Raw genomic sequence first — 25,319 nt, 5'->3', positions numbered from 1 at the left:
TTCAGATTCCAAGCACGAAAGTTCCCTATTTCGATGTAAGGTGTTAAATACAACGTAAAATCGGCAGTACGTTTATTTTCTGCGCGAGTTCTTGCTTTGAGGATGACGTGAGAGTGTCCACGTGACCACGAGAGACTCCATTCCAGCGTCCATGAGCCGCTGCCATCCGTTCCGTGTTTTTCCGCTCGCCGCTCCTCTACCCCAGCTGACTGGCAGCACTTGTTTACTGGTGGAGGTACACAGGGAGAGACGAGAGAGGGGAAGACCATACCGCCGACAACACGAGAGAAGTTTTTCCCACTTTCAGCCCATTCCCACGCCAGTGCGTTGATCAGAACCGCATACTGTGGTCTCGTGGACGGAACTGAGTGGTTTAATGGACAAGCCGCACGCGCGTTGGACGCAAGTCTATTAGACGTGGAAGATTAAAACGCAACGCGGCCGAGACGCGCGTGCGCGCACACATTTCAGGAGCATTGTGCTGGAAGCGAAGGCTTTGGGGGGGGGGGGGATATTTATATCTTTACTGTGCTCTGAACGCTTTTAAAATACACAAACGTGTGTGCATATTTAATTTCAATGGGACCGTGGCTCATCTGAACGCAAAAATTCCTCTTGGTGGATGCATGTGTTTATGGAGATGTCCATTTTCCTGTGCGTCTTGAAGGGCGAGCTGTCTCTGATAGGAACATTTGACCTGTGGAATAACACCTGTTTTTTTATTTTTATTTATCCTAGGCTTTGGAGGCTTTAAAAACTGCCATATTATTTAGATTTTGGACAAATATTTTCTGTGAGCAGTGGGAATATATTTGCATTTTGCACCAGGACCCATATTATTATTATTATTATTATTAATATTGTTATTTTAGGAATTTGCAAACTGCTACCCTTCAAACCCTGGGGCATGAAAAAGTTGCATGGTGCTGTACCCTTTGGGGTCCTTTTTTTCTTAGAAATGCATGGGCATTTTACATGCATGAGCTACTGAGAGCAAAGATGCATCGAAGAAGTCGTTCAAAATGATTTGTATTCATTTATTTTTCACCAGGGTGCAAGATCATGCTATTTAATGGTAAAGTCACCCATGCTGTGTAGGCAACGACTACTTAGACTGGACATTATCCTAATAAACTGAGGAACGCTGGACCCCTGGGTCCCCTTCTTGGGGGGGTCTCGTTTTATTTCCTTATTGCGCCTTTTGAAAGATTTTGAACACCAGAGGTGGATTTAATTTAACAAGAAAACTAAAAACGTGTCGCGAGGCATAATGCGGCTGGAAGCATCTGGGGTTGTTTTGGTCACTTTCGTCTACATTGTGTGCCACTGCGGAGCGTTAAATGGAGAAAGTGAGTACTAACATACATTAACATAATTTTATACACAAAATGTTTGAATATTATATGGCAATGTGAGTGAACTGGTATAGTTTACAACACAGGGGACTTGTGGAATTCACTCCATGCAGACTTCAGGCATCTCCAAGTTGTGTAGGAGAGGGATGTCCCATACATTTTATTGTTATCTTTTTCCGTTTGTGCTAAAACACATATTTGTGTGCTATTTTAAGAGTCCGATACTTTCTGAAAACACACATCACACCATTGGTTGAACGAAATATCCAATGTTTTTAGTTAAACGTTTGTTTTTATCCACCGTCCCCCCCCCCCCCCCCCCCCCCTCCTTTCAAAATGAGCCGTTCCAGTGGCCTGGCGTTCTGTGCGTCAGCCCGAAGCCTCATCGCGAACGCGCCCGCTAGGATTCCAGGCGCGGGAACACACACGCACGTTCTTCACGTTCCATTTGGAAGCGTGTTAACAAGTTGAAGTCGTAAGATTCCCAGATCCCATAAGTGCAGGATTAGCCTACATTTGCTTGCTTTCGTTCGTTCTTTGTAGAGATATGTGGTCTTTTATCGTGTGTTATAAATGAATAATTCCCAAATTATGGAATGAAGGACATGTTGTATGGGTAACACTTTATAATAACTTTAATAAATTCTTTATTGTTAATAATACAGTTTAATTTTATTATTACACAGATAGCACACGTACATCTCCGAGATGTCAAGTCATTTTTATTTCTATAGCGCTTTTCACAACACACCTCATTTCAAAGCAGCTTTACAGAAAAGCATGCATTTAAAAAAAATGAAACTGCAATATCTATAAAGTCTTGTGTAGTTTTAGGCTTTTGTGGGCAATGAAATGATAGTGTATTCCATTTCAAGAGTGTAGTCTACCATAAGACAAAGGTGATGCAGGCAGAGGTCAATGAGGTGCATCGCAGTTCAACTGGCAGGTCATTTCGGTGAGGTTTGGTGGGGTCCATCCTAAGTCTGAGGTTTAGGCAGTGGCATATGAAGTATCCCATGTCTAACAGTTGGAGTTGGCATCAGTTCATCCTCAGAAGTCCATCGTAAAAGACTGAAGAGATGTCTGGCTGGCACCGGCTGCATTTAGTCATCATCACTCAGAGACATGTAGCAGTGGAGTCCAACACCAAGCAGGAACGGAGCTGGATCTGGCAGGCTTTGGTAACCTCGGGATATGAGTCCCGAGGTTGAGACAGCGAAACAAATAGATAATATTACCGTAGATGTCATTAAATTTTTTGCAGAGTTATAGAGCACGATAGATGTTTCTGGTTCTGGCAGACCTAACTAAAGCAGCCTAATTGTGAGTTGATGGATAAATTAAATGTATGCCTTGCCAAATAGATGAGTCTTTAGTCTAAACTTAAACTGAGGGAGTGTGTCTGCGTCCCGAACAGTGTTAGGGAGATTATTCCATAATTAAGGAGCCCAATAGGAAAAAGGATCTACCTCCTTTTGTGGATTTTGAAATTCTAGGAACTATTAACAAGCCAGAACTTTGCTATCGTAATGAACGTGATGGAATATAACGTGGTAGAAGGTCACTTTAGTACTGCGGAGCTAAACCATTCAAAGCTTTGTTTGTAGTTAATAGAATTTTTAAATTAATATGAAATTGAACAGGAAGCCAATGTAACGATGATAAAATGGGGCTAATATGATCATATTTCTTGCTTCTAGTCAGCACTCTGGCTGCTGCATTTTGAACCAGTTGAAGTTTATTAATTGAACTTGCTGGACATCCTCCCAGTAATGCATTACAATAATCTAGTCTTGAGGTCATGAACGCATGAATTAGTTTTTCGGCATCAGCATCAAATATTGATATATTGCTAGAAATAAGTTACGGCACGTAACTTATTTCTAGCAATATATCAATATTTCTGAGGTGGAAGAATGCTGTTCTACAAACACTGGAAATTTGATTTTCAAAGATTGGTATCAAATATAACACCCATGTTCTTCGCTGTAGAAGATGACGTAACAGTACATCCATCGAGAGTCAAATGATATTTTAGCAGCTTATTTTTAAGAGGTTATTGGTCCAATACAGTTGAAGTCAGAAGTTTACATACACTTCGGTTGAAGTCATTAAAACAAATTTTTTGACCACTCCACAGATTTAATATTAGCAAACTATAGTTTTGGCAAGTAATTTAGGACATCTACTTTGTGCATGACACCAGTAATTTTTCCAACAATTGTTTACAGACAGATTGTTTCACTTTTATTTGACTATATCACAATTTCAGTGGGTCAGAAGTTTACATACACTAAGTTAACTGTGCCTTTAAGCAGCTTGGAAAATTCCAGAAAATGATGTCAAGCCTTTAGACAATTAGCCAATTAGCTTCTGATAGGAGGTGTACTGAATTGGAGGGGTACCTATGTATGTATTTTAAGGCCTACCTTCAAACTCAGTGCCTCTTTGCTTAACATCAGAAATCAGCCAAGACCTCAAAAAAAAAAAAAAAAATTGTGAACCTCCACAAGTCTGGTTCATCCTTGCGAGCAATTTCCAAATGCCTGAAGGTACCACGTTCATCTGTACAAACAATAGTACGCAAGTATAAACACCATGGGACAACACAGCCATCATACCGCTCAGAAAGGAGACGCATTCTGTCTCCTAGAGATGGACATAGTTTGGTGCGAAAAGTGCAAATCAATCCCAGAACAACAGCAAAGGACCTTGTGAAGATGCTGGAGGAAACAGGAAGACAAGTATCTATATCCACAGTAAAACGAGTCCTATATCAACATAACCTGAAAGGCTGCTCGGCAAGGAAGAAGCCACTGCTCCAAAACCACCATAAAAAATCCAGACTACAGTTTGCAAATGCACATGGGGACAAAGGTCTTACTTTTTTAAGAAATGTTCTCTCGTCTGATGAAAGAAAATTTTAACTGTTTGGCCATAATGACCATCATTATGTTTGGAGGAAAAATAAGCAAGGCTTGCAAGCCGAAGAACACCATCCCAACCGTGAAGCATGGGTCATGTTGTGGGGGTGCTTTGCTGCAGGAGGGACTGAAAATTGACAAATTGACAATGACCCCAAGCATACCTCCAAAGTTGTGGCAAAATGGCTTAAGGACAACAAAGTCAAGGTATTGGAGTGGCCATCACAAAGCCCTGACCTCAGTCCGATAGAAAATTTGTGGGCAGAACTGAAGAAGTGTGTGCGAGCAAGGAGGCCTACAAACCTGACTCAGTTACACCAATTCTGTCTGGAGGAATGGGCCAAAATTCCAGCAACTTATTGTGAGAAGCTTGTGGAAGGCTTTTCAAAAAGTTTGACCCAAGTTAAACAATTAAAAGGCAATGCTACCAAATACTAACAAAGTGTATGTAAACTTCTGACCCACTGGGAATGTAATGAAAGAAATAAAAGCTGAAATAAATAATTCTATCTACTATTATTCTGACATTTCACATTCTTAAAATAAAGTAGTTATCCTAACTGACCTAAGACAGAGAATGTTTTCTTTGATTAAATGTCAGGAATTGTAAAAAACTGAGTTTAAATGTATTTGACAAAGGTGTATGTAAACTTCTGACTTCAACTGTATATAGTACCTCTGTTTTGTCAGAATTGAGTAGACAGAAATTTCTGGCCATACCATGATTTCATTGAGACACTGCTAATTTGGAGAATTGTGAGTTTTCGTTGGGTTTAGAAGAAATATAAAGTTGGTTATCGTCGGCATAACAGTGGAAACTTATTCCATAATTCCTGATCAAATGTATAAGGAGAAAAGCAGAGGCCCTAAAACTGATCCCTGTGGCACTCCATACTTTTGTTTGATTTGACAATGCCTCTTTACACATACAAAGTGGTAAGGTCTGATAAATAGGACCTAAACCATGCTAATGCAAGTCCACTAATGCCAACATAATTCTCCAGCCTATTCAAGAGAATGCCGTGATCTATTGTGTCGAAGGCAGCACTAAGATCTAAAAGCACTAGAAGAGAAATGCAGTTGCGATCAGATGATAAGAGCAAGTCTTTTGTAACTGATAAGTGTAGTCTCTGTACTGTGATGGGGCTTAAATCTGAAATTGTTAATATATACCATTTCTCTGTAGAAATGAACATAGTTGGGAGGACACTACCTTTTCTAATATTTTCGACATAAATGGTAGATTTGAAATCGGTCTGTAATTAGCCAATTCTTCAGGATCAAGCTGTGGCTTCTTAATAAGCGGTTTAGGTCACATTTATGTCTGGGTATCGGCACCTCACAATATGATACATATTGCAATACACGTTGTGATTCCATTTATAGTGATACATCACGATATCATAATTTCAATTCGATTACGAGTGAATTCCAATATCAATTCCAATTAATTTGTGTATATTTCAATTATGTACTAATGTCTGATGAAAAGCATGTAGCTCGTTTATAGGGATGAGTGTAACAGGAGCCAGCTGGTACGTGATAGCTGCGCGGTATATGTAAACCCTACTCCCCTGGCCACGAGGCGCACTAGCAACTGACGCTAGAGGCTGTAGTGTTTAGCCTCTTTGTTAGGGCATCCGCCTCCCATTCCGTCTGACGCCAATTCGAATCTCGCTCGGATCGGGTCGAGCGGGACTGGTTACATAAACACATCAAATAAACGTCTGGGTGATGTACGTGTGCTATCAGGGTAGCAAGCATGATTTCAGAAACATGATTAAATATAATTTCAGATCATTAAATTGGATTGTTTATAACATATCATTATTAATATGTCGGCAATATTTCGGCCATTAACAACTTTCTGCTGTAGATACTGACCATTAAAATCACATATCGGACAGTAATTCATTATAGTAAAATGTTACCAATATGTTTCAGGCTGATTTGGTGTTAATGGGACTTATGAACTGGTATGTTAAACTTGGATCACATGGCTGAATTATAGATGCATTTTTTATTCATTTGTGTTGAATGTATAAGTTTCTGTAATCTCAGTATCTCTATATTGGATTTTCAAATGAAACCTCTGTTTTTAATAGCTACTGTATCTAAACCCCTTTAGCTTTTCCATTTCTGCCCATCATTTTAAATTTAGGATGGGCACTTTTATGGGCACACTTAAAATAGTCGCCTGTTAATGTTTTTTAGAGCTGCTGTATCAAAGATATACTGGGCTGGACCGATGTCTGTAATAGTAACATGGTGATATAAATAATGGTCCGGAAATAATTGAAGACTTCCTTATAAAAAGTAACTGTTGGATCCCATAGATCCATTTGAATTGTGGAGTGGGAAAATGGTTAAAGAAGCTTAACATTACTCATTCAACAAGTTTGCTGGTAGCATGAGAATTTATTTAAAGGCAAATTAATTTTAATATCAGTGGTGATGGGTGATACCACTTTTTTTGCTTTTCGATGTGTTACCAGGTCTTATGAAGGCTATTATGACCAATAGCAATACTGCTATTAAATTGGATTTTTTTAGGGGTGATTTATATTTGTAATTATAGCCAGTTAACATTATATTTAAATACCATCAGCATTAATAATTATAAATTCCCAGCAGTTTTTGGACAAATCTGAGCTGAATCAATCGTTTAAAGTAAAGTGAACTAGCATGTTACTCGTTTACGAAACCGCTCTGGCTGTACTCTCAAATATTAAGACTTTAGTAGTTTGGAGGATTGCTTTTTAACATTGCCATTGGCGTCCTCGGCTCCATGGTCCTGTTTTGGATCTTCTGACACTCTGCAGTTTGCCTTGGTATGTCTCCCAGAATTCCAAGTGTGTGGAATGTCTTTGAAGTGGCCCACCCTGTAGGTGCTCTTGCTGTTGAGAGGTTTGAAACTCGGTTCGGTGTCTGCTGCCTGATGACCTCTTGTCTTCCAGGTCACGTATCTGAACATTTGCCATGTAGCATGTGGGCTTTTCCCAAGAAATTAGCATTTTCACAGGCTTCTGGTCATTGGTGTGTGGCCATCTTCTTGAAGACGATGCGTCATTAAAAACTTTTTGCTTAAAAATTACACATTCATGAGAAATAACTTTGAATAACTTTTTAAAATTTGAATTAGGGATGCACCGATATGGAATTTCTGGGCCGATACTGATAACCAATTATTCACAGCTCATTGTGGCTGATACTGATAACTGATAATTGTTTACATTTTTTTATCTTTTAACATGGGCCTGCTAGCTATTTCATTAAAAGCTACTCATTTGAAAAATATGTGTCATTTAAAAGCTTGGAATTTGGACAGTCTAACTAACTCTTAATTGGTGCTATTTAATGTTTGGCGGATGTAACATGAACCAAAAATGTGCCTATGATACCTGTGGCAATGTAACCTATGTTACATTTAAATACTTACATTTTGTTGCTGTGAACTTTTTGATACTATTTAAATTGTACAAAGCAACACTTAATCACCATTTCTTTTATAAAGAATCAGTGCTAACACTTAAAGGTGCTGTCAGCGATTTTAGCCGTTCTACTTCCACGAGACTGAGCCGTTGAATTAGTCACGCCTCTTCTTTCCGAAACCCTGAACTCTAAAGATACCAAAATGAGCTTTATTGAGAGCAGAAATGGTTGTTAAAAACAACAGCTGCAAAATAGCGCCCTCAACTGACAACTGTTATGAACAACATGGCATAAAAATGGCATTAAGCCTCAATAATTCGCTGCAACTATAATTCTATGAATACGTGTAAAATGATTGACAGGCAGAAAGTGTCATTGTCCGCAGACCACGGACACATTTTTGTTTGCTGTTTACAGAGTCTAGAGCTGTCACAGATACAGGTGAAATATCTTACGACACTTATTTCAGTAATATCTCTCAGGGAGTAGGACATTTCTTTTGCATACCTTTCCATGAAAAATATCACTTACAGCACCTTTTAAGTGAATTTTTATGAAAACTTTAACTTAGCGTATTTTTGTATCTCTTTTATGAAAAGAGAACACATCCAAATACGGATGGGTTAAATAACCATTATTTTTTTTTTCTTAAGTTAATGGCAATTATCAATTTGTACAATTTATAATCAGCCATACATTTTAATAACGATTTTGTGAGAAAACCAGGAACTTTACAGCATTATGTTATTGATAAGACTATTTTGAACCACCCCCAGTTACATACTTGTTTATTTCTGTGATCTTGTTTGTAAGATCAGGTCAGTTTTAGCTCCGTATCCTCGCTTTACCGTGTCGTGTTTTTCCAGGACGTGAGCGGTACGACCTGCCCTTATTCCACATTACAGGGGCTATAATTTCCACATAACTTATTCAGCTAACTCGTAGGCTTGTTAAGACTTCACATCGTCACACCTCTTTTCAAGATTCATTGACTAGAGATTCATGGTAACTTGTTTCTTATATTGACACCGTTCTCCATGTTAGGTTGTGGCCCACAAATGAGGTTGATGCCTATTACAACATGCCTGAACAATCCGATCTGATGAGCCCATTGCTGTTTGTATCCATCCGGCTTTATCTGTCAGTGATCTCATGCCATAATGTCTCTGTCAAACCATGCTAGTAATGCAGGGATCAGTACGCGTTGAGTTTGGGCCCTTTCAGCACATATGAAAGGAGCTTAGAGCGTTTGGTAGATTCGTTTACGCTACCTGATGGGTTAAATGTATTTTGAGAACTGTCAAATGGCTGAAAAGGTTCTTTTGAATGTTTACATTTTCTGTTTAATAGAAGCTTTACTTGCCAAATAAATAAATTGATTTCATGAAATTATTTTATTATGTGAGAAGACTGCGGAGTGATAGGTCAGTTCATTGTTAGTTCGTATTGCATTAGCTAATGTTAACATACAACTTTTAATGTAAAAAAATGTATTAGTGTAAGTAAAAATTAACATTAACCAAGATTAATGAATGATGTAAAAGTATTGTTCACTGTTAGTTCATGCTAACTAATAGAGGTAAACCAATAGGGGATTTTGCAGATTCTGATAACTTAGTTGGTGGAAAAGGCAGATAACCGACGAATCAGCCGTTAGATAAAATTGATTAATAGAATGATCAATGATTTCTTAGTCTTCCGTTATTATGACGGGAACAGACACTGAGGCTGCAAGAGTCCAAAATGAATAAAATCCCATAAGCAGTTTATTGTGCTACCAAAATTCCAATAATAACCAGAAAAATTACGATTTGGTGCATAACGTTGGATTTTTAACTATAAACAAGACTGAAGTACACTGGGACATTTTATTTTAAAGCTACGCTACGTAACTTCTGGCCCTCTTACGGTTAAAGCATAAAACTGCAGGTTACTTGCGAAGGAACATTGTTTTGGAAATTACGTTAGTTGGGCTTCGACTCTGCTCTTCTGCGCGGATGAATCTGATGGTTTGAGGAGTAACCATGGTTACAGGTGATCATCTTATCAGAGCGAAATGTCACTAACGACAACAGAACTCGCCCCCTCTCCTCAAAAAATAAATAACGAAGAGAAAGACGTATATCCGAAATTATGTCTTATGAGCAGTTAAGTAGCATATCTTCCTCTGTTGTTTTGACTTATTGAAAACAGTTGTTTTAAAATAAATAGCATTACAAAAGTTAGGTAACGATGACGTTTGACATAATGATTGCTTACTGGATAAAAATGGTGGAAATTATTATAACTAACCAAGATAGTAACTGGTTTAGAGATGGCTGGTTTGGCATTGTTACCAGCATAAAAGTTAAATTTTTTCCATTGTCCATCCGTCCTTCCTCAAATGAAACTGAAAGCACTGCAGTATCACAATCCATAATAAAATGGACTATTGGTCCAATAAAAGATCTTACCTTTACAGCAAGAAAAACTCCATCTCTGGGTTGGTTTTAAATCCTTTAAGAGCTCTGTGTTTTTGCCACCTCTGAAAAGCCAATCCGATGTTGTTTCATGTTTTATTACGAGTAATAAGCAAGTTCTTTCACTTTTCCTTTTTGCTTGCAGACTCTTTTCGGTTTCTTTATTTTGAAAACGGGTGAATCCCCAGAGGTTTGCCTTTTTGGATGATCCATGGTCAGTGTCGCTCATTTGTTGTGGCTACAAAATATCAGCTTAAAACGACTACCACGTATATCACCGCACATATACCTGCGCTGTAGCAACCGGATCCCCTTTTCTATATGGACATGATGTAAACACGCACTGATGAATGATGGAAGTATGCAATTTCCCGCCAAATCCGTCCAAACAGATCTAAAATGTAAATAATTATTATATGCTTACCGTAGTGAATTGGGGTAAGGCAAAAACATGGTTTGGAAGATGGATTGTTTGTGTACTTGCTCATTAATGAAATTTAGTTCATTTCTAACAAAAAAATCTTACATAGTGTAGCTTTAAAAATGATTGAGACTTGGCTCCATTACAATGCTCCAAATGCAAGTATTTAACAAATGAAGCTTTTTATAACCTATATATTCACCAGTTCACTACCGGTCAAAAGTTTTGAAACACTTTACTGAAATGTTTCTCATGATCTTAAAAATCTTTTGATCCGAAGGCGTATGCTTAAATGTTTGAAATTAGTTTTGTAGACAAAAATATAATTGTGCCACCATATTAATTTATTTTATTATAAAACTAAAATGTAATAATAAAAAAAAAAATTGTTTGAAATGGAAAAGCACTCAATAAGTGCCCAACATAGATGGGAACTCCTTTAATACTGTTTAAAAAGCATCCCAGGGTGATACCTCAAGAAGTTGGTTGAGAAAATGTCAAGAGTACATGTCTGCAAATTCTAGGCAAAGGATGACTACTTTGAAGATGCTAAAATATAACACAGTTTTGATTTATTTTGGATTTTGTTTAGTCACAACATAATTCCCATAGTTCCATTGATGTTATTCTATAGTTTTGATGACTTTACTATTATTCTAAAAAAAAATATAATAAAGAATGAGTGTGTTTCAAAACTTTTGACCAGTATTTTTTTATGTGTGTGTGTGTGTATATATATATATATTAAACACACACATACACACTACCTGTCAAAAGTTTTGAAACACACTCATTCTTTATTATATATACATATATATATATATATATATATATATATATATATATAACATTTCACCAGATGAGGTTTATTGTTGAAGATAAAAAAAGAGGAATAAAAAAGTAAAACTATCGTAAACTATTGGCATATATTTTTGCAGATAACTGCACGGATTAATCGGTATAACCGATATATCGGTCTGCCTCTACTAACTAATGTAGTTAGCTAATGTTAACAAATACAGCCTTATTGTTACGCAATAATCAGTGTTTTGTTAAAAACGTCAAATGGCTTTCACAACACATTTAAATTCCATAATGTGATGTAAATAATGTAGGGCGGATTGTTTTAGTGGCAGAAAAAGTTATGACATTTTGATGAAGTTATGAAAACATTTTGTTTTTAGAATAATGTGCAATGTATTAGTGTGCAAAATAAGACCAGGAACATTTATTAAGAATGTAAATAGGAACTAAATGAAGATATAGAAAACTAAACTAAGGTTCTTTGTAAGAAGAGCCAGTGATGTGGCACCCTTGGTGTTGATTTTAAACAGAGTATCATATAAAATAATTTAATAGGTGAAGACAAGCTCCTTTTTCTTCACTGAACAACATATCTCACTGGGATTTCAATCAATGTGTGTGGCAGAAGCACATGTGCCTCTTTCCTCAATTACAGAGCCGTAAATTTGAGTGATATTCATCTTTATTCTGCCAATAAACCTTTCAACAGGGTTAAGGGGGTGACATTAATTTGTTTTACTTTGCGGGTAAATTAAATTAGGATTGTTTCACCCCTCTCCCTTCAAATAAACAGTGTTAAATAGTCGAGGGGAAAAAGAGATTCCAAGGCAGTGAATGAAAACAAGCTTTAAACACCAAGAACAAGTTTTCATCGCCTCTTTGATCGGATTGTCAAATCTGATTGCGGAGAATTGGACTGCACTGAGAAGTTGGAAGTGTACTAAAAGGGGTTATTTTTTATTAAAAAGTTGTTTTTCTTAAATTGCGAGCTAAAAAAGGCTGCATAGACTCTTTTGCTGAGAGAATTATGACATTTTTATTCAATAGTGTTGCACCAAAATGAAAATTCTTGGCTGAAACTGAAAATTCTGGACACTGGGCAGAAAACTGAAAATTAGATTAAAATTAAAATAGATTCAGTTGGCTTGTTTGTTTGCATTTCTCCACAACACACACACAGGTGTGTCTAAGCGAGACCTTTTTAGCATCAATATATCATCCATCATCAGCCGCCATTTACATTAAATGGTAATTAAACTAGGATAATTTTTCCGATATTTTCAACCTTTTCTGTTTATTGACTGAAAATGGCATTTTATGGCAATTTTGGCTGAAAATGTTTGGTGGCCAAAATATTAGTACATTTTTGCACAAAATATGTTTCTGGTTCAAAAGTTAATTGTGTAACATCTGCCCCACCAAACAGAATTGCAAAAATAATGCCTTTTTTCCCCAAAAACTCCCATCTGCCATTGGTTGGTCAAACAGTTAGTCCCAACACAAACTCTCACCATCAGTTGAGCAAATGTTATATTGGTGCCAGTAGTGGTGCAGAAATGACACACTTCACCTTTAAACAAAGCAAAAACTAGGGTTGGTTTGTTTTGAAATTATGCACATATTATTTTAGACCACATGCACACTAATGCATTTTAGTTTGAACATGCAGAAATTCTGCTGTGTTTACGGCTCTCGTCCACATTAGAATGGCGTTTTCCTCCACCGAAAACTGAGCGTTTCGAAAATGCTCTCCATAACTGCATACTTCGGAAAACGATTACATCAGCAAACTGAAAACGTTGTTTTCAAACGAAAATGGATTAGTGTGGATGTGGCCTTAATTGTATGTCCGGTTTTGGTGTCATTTAGCAAGCTAATTATAGCAATACTAGAAAGTTTTTTGTTTGATATTTGTTCAAAGGCTTTAGAAGAGTTTTGTGTCAAACTTAAGTTCTGTCATGTGATTTTACATGACCTGAACTGTTCTAACTGTGCTTTGCTGTGTTCGCAGCTTGAAAGCTCAGTGCCTTCAGCTAGCCGCATTAGGAGATGGTTGCAGATGAAGAATTAGATTATACTCCAGCAAGACGCTGTCCAAGTCTTTGTTGTTCTCGTAATCTCATGTTGAAGGGTAGTTCTTTACTCCTTTAATTGGATTGTTGAGTTTAGAGTGTCTATTGTATTTGATCTGTTTTGGTCTTTGACAGCACGTGAACATCTTTACTCTAAATTGCTCCTCCTACAAAAGGCGTTAAGTGAAAAATCAGGGCTATTTGTTTTTATTTTTTGCTATCGGGAGACCGATGAGTTCGGTCTCACACTTTTTACTCAACTTAATATTTCTCAGGTTTGGTTTATTTTTGAAAGTCAGTTTCTGTATAGACTAAAAATTAAAAATAGATACAATTTCCATGCTATAAGATGCAACATTTGGGTTCTGGAAGTAAAAATGTAATTCATATTTTCCATAGGGGAATTACATTTTAACCACATATTATAAACCTTTAGCTCCGAGGTTGTTAATCGATGGTTTATGCTTCTGTTTAAGCCATCAGTTTGCGTTATTTCAGCTTCAATTTTAAGAAATCATGTTTAATAGTGGAATTCCTGTTGAAAAACTACACTACCCATGATCCAGAAGAAAATTCCACCAATCAGAGAATCGCGGTGAACAAAGTGTGCCAAAAGAGCTCTGTAGCGATCGGCCATTGCCATGGCTCAATCGAGTCGATCTTCCTACACTCTCAAACTACTTATTTATTTGTATAAATCTGAATATTCGCAATAAGCTTAAAACATAGTCTTTTTATACTTATAATAAACAACTTTAAATCAATAGTTTTTAATTCAATTACGTCGTTCGCAATGCTTCATGGGATTGTAGTTCATTCCCTCATTAAAGACATTTAATTCATGATTTCTTAAATACGTTTTTGCTTCAAATCAAAGTTTGTAATGTTGTGATTCACCTCGGTGCTGGTTGGTTTGGTTCATGGCAAAAGAACTAGTATATGAAGGACTTTATGAAATATCTACAGAAAAAATTAATGGGAAAAACACTTCCAGAACCGAGACGGCTGAAACAGTGGGCAGGCACTATTCAATTGCCCAGAATAAAGGATACAGTTCCTTGAACACACGTTGACCTTTTGTGACAACATGCCCCAATTGCTCATCTCCTATATTTAAATTCCTTGGCATTGATGGTGTAAACCAAGTTACAGAAGAGAACATTTCCTCCATTGAGCTGCGTTCCCCACCCGGTCTCTTTGTGAGTTTGTGGCTTTGTGTCTGTACTCTGCTGTCAGGCAGCACGTCGTCCCGGAGGTTTTCTTGTTTGAAGGGAGGTGAGAGAGTTCACTGTCATTTTCTGTTTTGCTTTTCTCTTTTACAACACGTATTCGCACCCGCCATTCCTGCCTATCACACACACAAATACAATGCTCGGCTACGATAATCCATCCCTGTACGCATCACCAATTGGCTGTTTTTACAGAAGTTTTATAAGTGTCAACATCCAACTCTGTCACCTTTTATTGCCTGCTTGTTTTCATCCAGTCCAGTTATGCATAAATAATGTTCGTTTGGTAAAATTAGAAAGATGGGCCAAACTCTGAGGTGTTTTTCCATACGGTTTCTTTTTTTTCCCGTATATACAACGTTCTGGTTATACACGACTTGTTTTGACTTACTTTCTTTTGAGAAAAAGGATACAACAGTTTTGATGTCAAAATGAAATTGAATTCGTGACCCATTTTAGTTCTATATTGTTAAGTCTTTATGTGTGAAAAAGGATATTCAGCAAGACAAAGTAGGGCGGGACTTTATTTTATTCATCTCGAATTTTATCCATCTGCCATTGGTTGGTCAAACAGGTAGTCCCAACCCAAACTCTCACCATCAGTTGAGCTAATGTTATATTGGTGCCAGTAGTGGCACAGAAATGACACACTTCGCTTTTAAACAAAGCAAAAACTAGGGTTGGTTTGTTTTGAAATTATGCACATATTATTTTAGACCACATGCACACTAATGCATTTTAGTTTGAACATGCAGAAATTCTGGTATGTTTACGCCTCTCGTCCACATTAGAATGGTGTTTTCCTCCACCGTAAACTGAGCGTTTCGAAAATGCTCTCCATAACTGCATACTTCGGAAAACGATTACATCAGCAAACTGAAAACGTTGTTTTCAAACGAAAATGGATTAGTGTGGATGTGGCCTTAATCGTATGTTCAAAGGCTTTAGAAGAGTTTTGTGTCAAACTTAAGTTCTGTCATGTGATTTTACATGACCTGAACTGTTCTAACTGTGCTTTGCTGTGTTCGCAGCTTGAAAGCTCAGTGCCTTCAGCTAGCCGCATTAGGAGATGGTTGCAGATGAAGAATTAGATTATACTCCAGCAAGACGCTGTCCAAGTCTTTGTTGTTCTCGTAATCTCATGTTGAAGGGTAGTTCTTTACTCCTTTAATTGGATTGTTGAGTTTAAAGTGTCTGTATTGGATTTGGTCCATCTGTTTTGATCTTTGACAACACGTGAACATCTTTACTCTAAATCGCTCCTCCTACAAAAGGCGTTAAGTGAAAAATCAGGGCTATTTTTTGTTATCGGGAGACTGATGAGTTAGGTCTTGCACCTTTTACTGCAGTTAATATTTCTAAGGTTTGGTTTATTGGGAAAAGTGGGTGTTCTGTACCAAAATGGAGACAAGCGGTTAGAAGGGAGTAGTTGAAAAATAAAAGGGGTTGGTTATGTCAGCTGAATAAGAAAGTCGTTTTAGAGGCCAAGCAAGTTATTATAGTTTAAAACATTACGAACGCAAGCATACGTTTTCTTTGGAATAACCTGCACTAATGAGTCGTACACCTAAGATTTTTGCGAAATGTTATTACGCGGCCCCTTGTGTGCAATGCTGAAATTCCAAGGTTAGATGTCCCAAAGTGGCGCTTAAGGTGAGTTAAATGTTCTCCCAAACCGATGAGGTTTTTAAGGTTAATGCTCTATTGAGTTTTAAATCAACAAAACTGACCTCCCTACCTTAAAACTTAAACCTAAGCGATAGTGTCAGAAAAAGCTAATTTGAGATGAAAAACGCAATTGCTGAAGCAACCACGTCATTTTGTGGTGCTTCTATAACACTTTCAGATCACGTGTCTACTCGCGTGCTCTTCATAACTCGTACCAGTCCTTTGCATCGCAAGTGCAATGCTCTATCAGTTGAGCTACTGTGCAATTTAATTGCGCATGAACAAGCTTGTAAATGTAGTTGGTTTTGTAATGAAAACTCGAATTATATTGCTATAAGTCAATAAGTGTTTAGATAAGAGCGGATAAGCCGCGTTTCCACTATCGGGCCAAATGAGGGAGTAATATTGCGTCCCAGGGAAAGTTGCATTTACACTATCACTGCCGGGGCTTCATCGTGCCTCCTCAGGGCTTTCACGGGGCCAATTTCCTTTGGCCTGCAGATTACCCTTGGGCCAAACAAGGCCAACCAGGGACTGAGGCGGGTTCATTGTCAAAGGCTGAGTTTCGCCGAACTTGCCAGGTTATGTATCCAGCACACAACAGTACAGGTTCGGGGAAAAAAATACATAAAGTATAAATTCGTTAAAACGCACAATGGACAAAGCGTTGAACTTTCATAGACGGTGTGCTTGGACATCGTCCCGCTGTTAGTGGAGAGACCACTTGGGACACCAATGCAGTTAAATTCGGTGAGTTGTCAGTGCTAACATATCTTGCTGTTTACATTCGATATAAACTTGATATTCTAGATAACTAGATAACATGATACTTCAGCTTGACCTTCCCTCTTGCTTGTGAAATGGGCGGGGTGTGTGACGTTGGCACCGGAGCGGCGTATTAAGGGCAGGTTTTAGGGCAACGCTGCGGGGTTATTGGCCTGATGGTGGGAACACAAATCGATTTTGGTCTTGCGGCTTGAGGGCCGAGGCTATTATCCCCAGCTGGCCAGTTGATAGCCCTGGCTCGGACTGGACCGATGGTGGAAAAGCGGCTAATCTGTGAGGAACATGGCAAAAAGTGTTTATGAATTGATGATCTGATGTTGTGCTCGTGATTCATGCTAAAGGGAATAAAAGTGATTGTTGTTGTGGTGCCTCTAGTGTTCTTTTTACCAGTAAAGTGCCACAATATGTACAATGAGTCACGTAAATGTAATTTAGCAACAAATTGAGCCTGGTATAGGTTTGTAATCAGCCATTTGTCACCTGTTTGTAACCTCACGGCATCATTAACATTTTAACCAGAAGCATTTGGGGGATGGGCATGTGACACAATTATTGCGACATTTAAGTCCTTCTTTGTGGCAGACATTTCGGTGTGGAGTGTGTTGAGAGGAAAACTTTAGAAATGTGTCCAAATACCACAGCGAGCCAAACACAGAGGCGACGGTGCATACTGGACTTGGCAGCCGCCCATGGTGAGAAAGTAGCCATGGTTCACTACAGCGTTGGCGAAACAGTGTATCTATTGTTAATTATATGAAGTACTCTTGTCAAGCTTTATTTATTTGGTTTGGTTTGTCCTTTCTGATCCATGTTCTTGTAAAATTGGTAAACTTTAAGCGTTCCATCAAATGTCAATGCCAATTTTGACCGGCCACGGAATTTATGTGGGCTCACACAGATGGCGGGAGACTTGGAGAGTAGAGTTACCCACAGTGTATGCCAGGACTGCGGTGGTGATGCGGCACATCACACCAAAATCCCATTGCTGCCATTGTAACAGCACTTTTGCCAAACTTTTGCTGAGAGCAACAAGAATTGGCCAAATAATGTGAACACAAACACTTTGGATGTCACCAAGTTACCAATGTACTTGTTATTAGGGGTGGGTAATGGCCATCTTTAAAATGGTAGAATCTTTAGTTAAGTTTAGTTTGAGGTCATTTGCATCAACTAAACGCAATTCTTGATTGAATTTGTAGTGTTTTTTCAACGTTTCACAGAGACAGCGGAGCCATTATAGCAAACACATTTTTTTTTTCTCCCCAATTTGGAATGCCCAATTCCCAATGTGCTCTTAAGTCCTCGTGGTGACTTAGTGATTCACCTCAATTCGGGTGGCGGACGACGAATCTCAGTTCCCTCTGCATCTGAGACCCTCAATTTGCGCTTCTTATCAAGTGGCTTGAGCGCGTTACCGCGGAGACATAGCGCGTGTGGAGGCTTCACGCTATTCTCCGCAGCATCCACGCACAACTCGCCACCGAGAGCGAGAACCACATTATAGTGACCACGAGAAGGTTACCCCATGTGATTCTACCCTCCCTAGCAACCAGGCCAATTTGGTTGCTTAGGAGACCTGGCTGGAGTCACTCAGCACGCCCTGGATTTGAACTCGCGACTCCAGGAGTGGTAGTCAGTGTCAGTACTCGCTGAGCTACCCAGGACCCCCGCAAACAACCATTTTTATTTTTTACTTAACGAAAATATTTGACCACTGCTAGTTTTCTTTTTCCAATCGTTTTTTAATTGTAGTGCGAATTTATAATGTCAGATTAGGTTTCGTTCTTTTGCAAACTCCCGTTTGTATTTTTTCTTACAATTATTTTACCTCTGCTAGTTTTCGTCTTTATATAGTTTTCATTTATGTTATAATATACGATAATTTTTTCCTGTAGCCTAATTGTTTTTGTTCGTATTATAGTGCACATTCACAGTGTCAGTTTAGTTTTCGTTCTTTTGCAAGCAGTTAACTAGCAGTAGAAAAATGTTTTTTTCGTTTTTGTAATTGCTTTCGTTAACGATCGTAACCTCAACTGGTTGGGCTTTTCTGCTGTTGCACGTTATTGACCGTCACACTGCCCTGCCGTACTTGATATTCATTCAGACAAATTTGTTTACCTTTTGGAATATGCAACATTTTGTCCGTCCAGACCTGGGTTTGTAGACAGGCTGCACATAGACTTGAGTTGAAATGTTGGATCTGTTAGGTCTATTGAGCAGACAGTGAGTTATTTGTGGGTTGAAGTTCTCTGCATGTTTAGTGCATGTCCCACCTTGCTTGGGTTAAGGATATACAGAATGGAAAAATCAACATGCTGCTGTGTGTTAGAAATCTTTTCGAAACTGTTTAACATCCAGGAAAGTCTAACGGAAAAACAAATAGTGGAAATATTAGTTAAGCTCCTAGTCTCGGTGTAATGAATTGATATTTCATCGCTGTCTTATGCTGCAGATACACATTCTCAGAAATATTCATAAATGCATGAATAACATTGTTTATGGAGGGTATCCTGTATACAATGAAATAATTTAGTGCAGAGTGGTTTGTCTTTCAGGATTGTGCACAGAAAATCTAATAACTTTTGTTGGTCAACTTGGAGATATACATCTATTTTGATTAATTCTATTCTGTTTGGTTCTGTCTGGTATTTTTGGTTTCTGTTTTTGTTGTATTCTGTTTTATTCAGCTGTTATTCAATTCTGTGATATTGTGGTCTACTAGTTGGTTCTGTTTGGTTCAGTCCAGTTAAATTTGATTGATTCTATTCTATTTGGTTCAGTTAAATTTTGTTTAGTTCTGTTCTATTCATTTCAGTTTATTTCTATTTAATTTTATTCTATTGGTTTCAGTTTTTTCTGTTTAATTCTATGCTATTGATTTCAGTTCATTTCTGCTTAATTCTATTCAGTTCAGTTAAGTTCTGTTACATTACATTCTATTCTTTTTTTATTCTATTCGGTTCAGTTAAATTCTTTTTGATTCTGTTCGGTTCATTTCTGTTTGATTATATTCTATTTGGTTTAGTTCATTTCTGTTTGATTGTATTTTGTTCAGTTTGGTTCTTTTTTTTTTGTTGAATTCTGTTCTATTCAATTTAGTTCATTTCTGGTAGATTTCTATTTGGTTCAGTTCATTTTCTGTTTGATTCTATTCATCTCCATTCAGTTTAGTTAATTTCTGTTTTATTATGTTCTGTTTGGTTCAGTTAATTTCTGTTTGATTCTATTCTATTTTTCTGTTAATTTCGGTTTGATTCTATTTGGGTCAGTTAATTTGTTTAATTCTATTCTATCAGTTTTGTTCATTTCTGTTCATTTCTGTTTGATTCTATTCTATTCTTTTTCTGTTAATTTCGGTTTGATTCTATTCTATTATTTTTCTGTTAATTTCAGTTTGATTCTATTTGGTTCAGTTAATTAGTTTGATTCTGTTCAATTCAGTTTTGTTCATTTTCTGTTTGATACTATTCCTCTCCATTCAGTTTAGTTCATTTCTGTTTTATTATATTCTGTTTGGTTCAGTTAATTTGTTTGATTCTATTCTATTCTTTTTCTGTTTGGTTTGGTTTATTATCTATTATGTTCCATTTGATTCTATTTAGTTCTTTTGATTCTATTCTTTTCTGTTTTGTTTGATACTATTTTACTGGATTTCGGTTCTATTTTAGTTCTGTTTTGTTCTGTTTCTGTCCTGTTTGATTATATTTGGTTCTGTTGTTTTTATATTCTGTTTTAAAGAGTTCATAGAGTCAACTCAATAGCACCCACCTCCTCTGTCACATTGGGTCAGTTTTGTCACCTACCCACGAAAATTAAAAAATAAAAGCAAGCCATAACAGCTTCATGATGAGCCACAGAGTGTGACCGAGTGTGCAGGTTTATGGGTTGACACAGGCTTTAGCCAGCAGCAGGCAGTCTGAGCTGGTGGTCTCCAGATCAGACAAACAGCCCATTAAAGTGACCTGTCTCCCCCTGTAGACGCTCGGCCGCTCCTCTCCCTGCGGTAACTGTGTGGACATATTCCAGACACTGCACGGGAGGGGCCGCACTGCAATGGCCATATTCATTTAGCTCCGTCTCGCCCAAACACTGCGCCCATCAGCAGTCTGAATGAGGAACTGATCCATATTGGCTTTTGTCTTCTCGGCTGTTTGCAGCTTTTCTACCTTGCTGCAACCCTTCGATTTCAAGATGGTGTGGAAGACTAAAAAAATCAAAGCGTATGCTGGGTTGCCACATGCAGGGATGGGTCACAATGGTTGACTCTTTGGCTAGTCAGCCAACAACTGACTAGTTGTTTTTTGAGGGTGATTAGTTTCTCTAGAATCCTTCTTTGTTGGCCTACATTTGGTTAGTTTTGATATTTTTAGTGGCGGTGCTTTAATTAGCATGCTGTGTAGGGCTGCGTAATATATCAGATATTCACAATAATTTTGCTGGCAATATAAAGTTATGCAATATCAAGAAAATCGAGATGATGATAATGCACTTTTTATTTGGCCACTTCGTTTCCTAAAGAGCGTCATTAGACTAATTTCACGATACTTCAGGGCTGCACAATTATTAAAAAAACATTACAATTATGATGTAGTCATATGCGATTATTAAACCGCAAAAGCCTGTTAATTAATTAATATATGGTCTGTGTGTGCTTCAAAGTGATCGAGTGACGCTCTGTTCTGTGTGCACGTGTGGGGCTCGTGGTATGCAGTTTTCAGCATTCTCAGAGCATTTCATACTAAAGCCACAAGAAATTGTAAAGATGTTATGTGGAGAACATTTTTGGGTGTTATGTTGACCTCATATCTTGTTTCTGCTCCCTAGTAGTGTACTTGTAGATGGATAAACCTGAAGAAAAACCGATTCAAGTCATTTGTAGACCTAGAAAAATTAATAATGTCAAATCTTGGAGTAATATAAATTTTTTTACCCTTTATTTTTTCTCTGAAGTTTTACAAGGACCCAGTTTGAAAACCCCTGCTTTAAACAATGTAATCCCTCACAATTGCTTGCACAAGTATGATTTATAGTCAAATGATTTTAAGTCATTATTTATATTAATTATAGGTAGATTGTCGTTGGAAAAATGCAAACTTTATTTCCGAATGCCCAAAGTATACATATAGTGTCAATTTAATACATTTTGTTAAAGGAATAGTTCACCCAAAATGAAAATTCTGAAATAATTGACTTTTTAAAAAAAAATTATTTAACTCTAAACAGTGTAAGTACTCTTGTGATTGCGTGCCACTGTGGACGAGCTTCTCTCATAGCTCTCATGAACATGCAACGATGGCAGGTTTTCATTTAAATATTACTTTAATTCGGGTTGTTTCTCACCAAAATCCATCATATACCCTCAAAAGACTTGGAATATGATGCACAAGTCCAAGGATTATTTTTATAATACTTTTCGATCCTTTTTTTTTACATTTAGAGTGAGTTTTTTTTTTTTTTTTTTTTTTTTCAATCTTAAAGCCACAAAACTCATATTTTGATTTCATGGAGTCTTTAAAGCTAATGTAAATAAACACCTTAACTTTAAACATCAACCTTAATAATTGACTGCTCAAGCGACCATCCTGGCCCATCCCTAACTCTTACTATGATATCCTTATCAGGTCACAAAATGGTAATTTTTAGGAAAAATGGCTCTATCCCCAGATCCTTGTTGTCTTCCAAAAATCTGGTGTGATAGAAACGTGGCTGCCTCCACAGGCAATGCTGCAAATTTTAGAGAAACAGCCAAACAGTTGACATGCCAGTTCCCATCTGGTTTTGGTGCAGTGTGCTACGAGAGGCATACCTCTGCTGTCGGAAGCCGCGTCCCCGATGACCCGAGGGTTTTGTAGCTGCTTTTAGAAGCACTAGGAAATGTGTTCTAGTGTCTCTTCAGTGGTACACGCCTCCGTATTGGGGGCAAAAGCCTTTCAAAGAGAGTGTAATTACCCCACAGCTTGTGATATTTTATGTCCTCACTGTTTGACCATCCGTTTTTCTCAAAATGCATGTTGCTACAAAATGCAGCTTTTACGTTATTGTTCGTTATGTGGAGGCCTGAAAGCTTGCTCTCGCCGGTCCTGGTTTCCTAACAGATGCAGTCTTGGCTTTAGACCTGGCCTAGACAGACTTTTTTTCTGTATTTAGGCTAAAAGCATTTTTGCTGGCTGAAGACTAAATAAAAAGGGGTTTGTTTCGTTACTCCTAAACTGTACACTCAAAACTGAGAGATTTTGAAATGCATAAAACGGTCCGTTTCTTGCCCAAGAGAGTCTTCATACTGTTCATAAACTCTCCTTTTTATTTGTTGAGATTGGAAATGGCAATTGATTTCTTTCTTTATTTTGTGCATAAAATATATTAATAAAATATTTTGGAACTGGGAATATTATATGTTTTAAAATTTATTTTGTGCATTACCTAGATACTCAAGCCATATTATTATCAAAAACACAACGTTTTAGTAGTCAGAGGAAATTGTCAATCAAATATAACAGAATATATACTTTCTGCTTAATTGCATTATATATATTTTCCAGAGCTGTACATATATTCTATACAAATAATTAAACAAAATTATACATTTAAATATATATATTTAAATGTATACAAATATTTGTATTATTTGTATAGAATATATGTACAGCTCTGGAAAAAATTAAGAGGCCACTGCAAAATGATCAGTTTCTCTGGATTTACTATTTATAGAGTAAAATGAACATTTTTGTTTTATTCTATAAACTACTGACAGCATTTCTCCCAAATTCCAAATTAAAATATTGTAATTTAGAGCATTTATTTGCAGAAAATGACAACTGGTCAAAATAACAAAAAAGATGCAGTGTTTTCAGACCTCCAGTAATGTAATTCATAATGCAAAATAATGCATATTCATTTTTAAACAACACAATATTAATGTTTTAACTTAGGAAGAGTTCAGAAATCAATATTTGGTGGAATAACCCTGATTTTCAATCACATCTTTCATGCGTCTTGACATGCTCTCTACCAGTCTCTCACATTGCTGTTGGGTGACTTTATGCCACTCCTGGCACAAAAATTCAAGCAGCTCGGCTTTGTTTGTTGGCTTGTGGCCATCCATCTTCCTCCTGATCACATTCCAGAGTTTTCAATGGGGTTCAGGTCTGGAGATTGGGCTGGCCATGACAGGGTCTTGATCTGGTGGTCCTCCATCCACACCTTGATTGACCTGTCTGTGTGGCATGGAGCATTGTCCTGCTGGAAAAACCAGTCCTCAGAGTTGGGGAACATTGTCAGAGCAGAAGGAAGCAAGTTTTCTTCCAGGATAACCTTATACGTGTCTTGATTCATGCATCCTTCACAAAGATGAATCTGTCCAATTCCAGCCTTGCTGAAGCACCCCCAGATCATCACTGATCCTCCACCTGGTCGTCTAATGGTTAGACGGAGACCTGGAGAGGCCTTCAAGACACTGTGTCTCACAACCACTGTGAAATTTGGTGGAGGATCGGTGATGATCTGGGGGTGCTTCAGCAAGGCTGGAATCGGGCAGATTCATCTTTGTTTTCTTTGCATTACTCGAGGTCTGAAAACACTGCATCTTTTTTGTTATTTTGACCAGTTGTCATTTTCTGCAAATAAATGCTCTAAATGACAATATTTTAATTTGGAATTTGGGAGAAATGTTTATCCTGACGTGGATAAAGAACCACCATGCTCCAATTTGCAAGTGCTAGTTATTATTGCTAGAAGCATATTAAATTATCTTTTGGGAATGCAAAGCTAAAAATAAGTTAGCATCTCATAGTGTAAACTAGGGTTGCGGGGTATACCGGCACTAACGAAATATCACAGTACCAAAAATGTTTAAATGGTACGATATCATCTTTTTGTTAATTTCAGTACCATATTAAAGTATGCTGCCATTAGCAAAATGTAATGTAATGTGAGAGTTTTGAGATTAAATCAAAAACTATTTAAAAATAATAATAAAAAAGTCTGGATATGGCCAAGTGTGATCATTAAACAGCAGAAGGATGCCATTTAAATAAATAATATACAGTTACATGTGCTGCGTGCCACAGAATGAATGAGAGGCTCCGCTCTCCTCTGTCATCTCCTTCACACACACAGGCACACAGGCAGTGTGCGCACACACACGTGCACAACTCACATTACTAATGCTTG

General features: G+C 37.5%; 1 protein-coding gene across 2 annotated transcripts in view; it reads left to right on the top strand.

Annotated features, from left to right (window-relative positions):
* The first annotated feature begins 238 nt into the window (after window positions 1-238).
* The window catches only part of LOC127438114 (insulin receptor-like), a 96,840-nt gene continuing 71,759 nt past the window's right edge, over window positions 239-25,319 (top strand). Inside the window, exon 1 of one of the 2 annotated variants that reach the window (XM_051693390.1) lies at window positions 239-1,349. In XM_051693390.1, the coding sequence (XP_051549350.1) occupies window positions 1,271-1,349 (79 nt within the window). In that variant the 5' untranslated portion in view covers window positions 239-1,270. Of the gene's footprint in view, window positions 1,350-16,879; window positions 17,115-25,319 lie in introns of those variants that run through there. The other variant, XM_051693392.1, reaches the window with a different exon arrangement.

The sequence above is a fragment of the Myxocyprinus asiaticus genome, chromosome 49, assembly GCF_019703515.2.
Source record: "Myxocyprinus asiaticus isolate MX2 ecotype Aquarium Trade chromosome 49, UBuf_Myxa_2, whole genome shotgun sequence".
Lineage (NCBI taxonomy): Eukaryota > Metazoa > Chordata > Actinopteri > Cypriniformes > Catostomidae > Myxocyprinus > Myxocyprinus asiaticus.
Note: the sequence above shows the minus strand (reverse complement) of the source record. Positions and strands in the feature narration are given on the sequence as shown.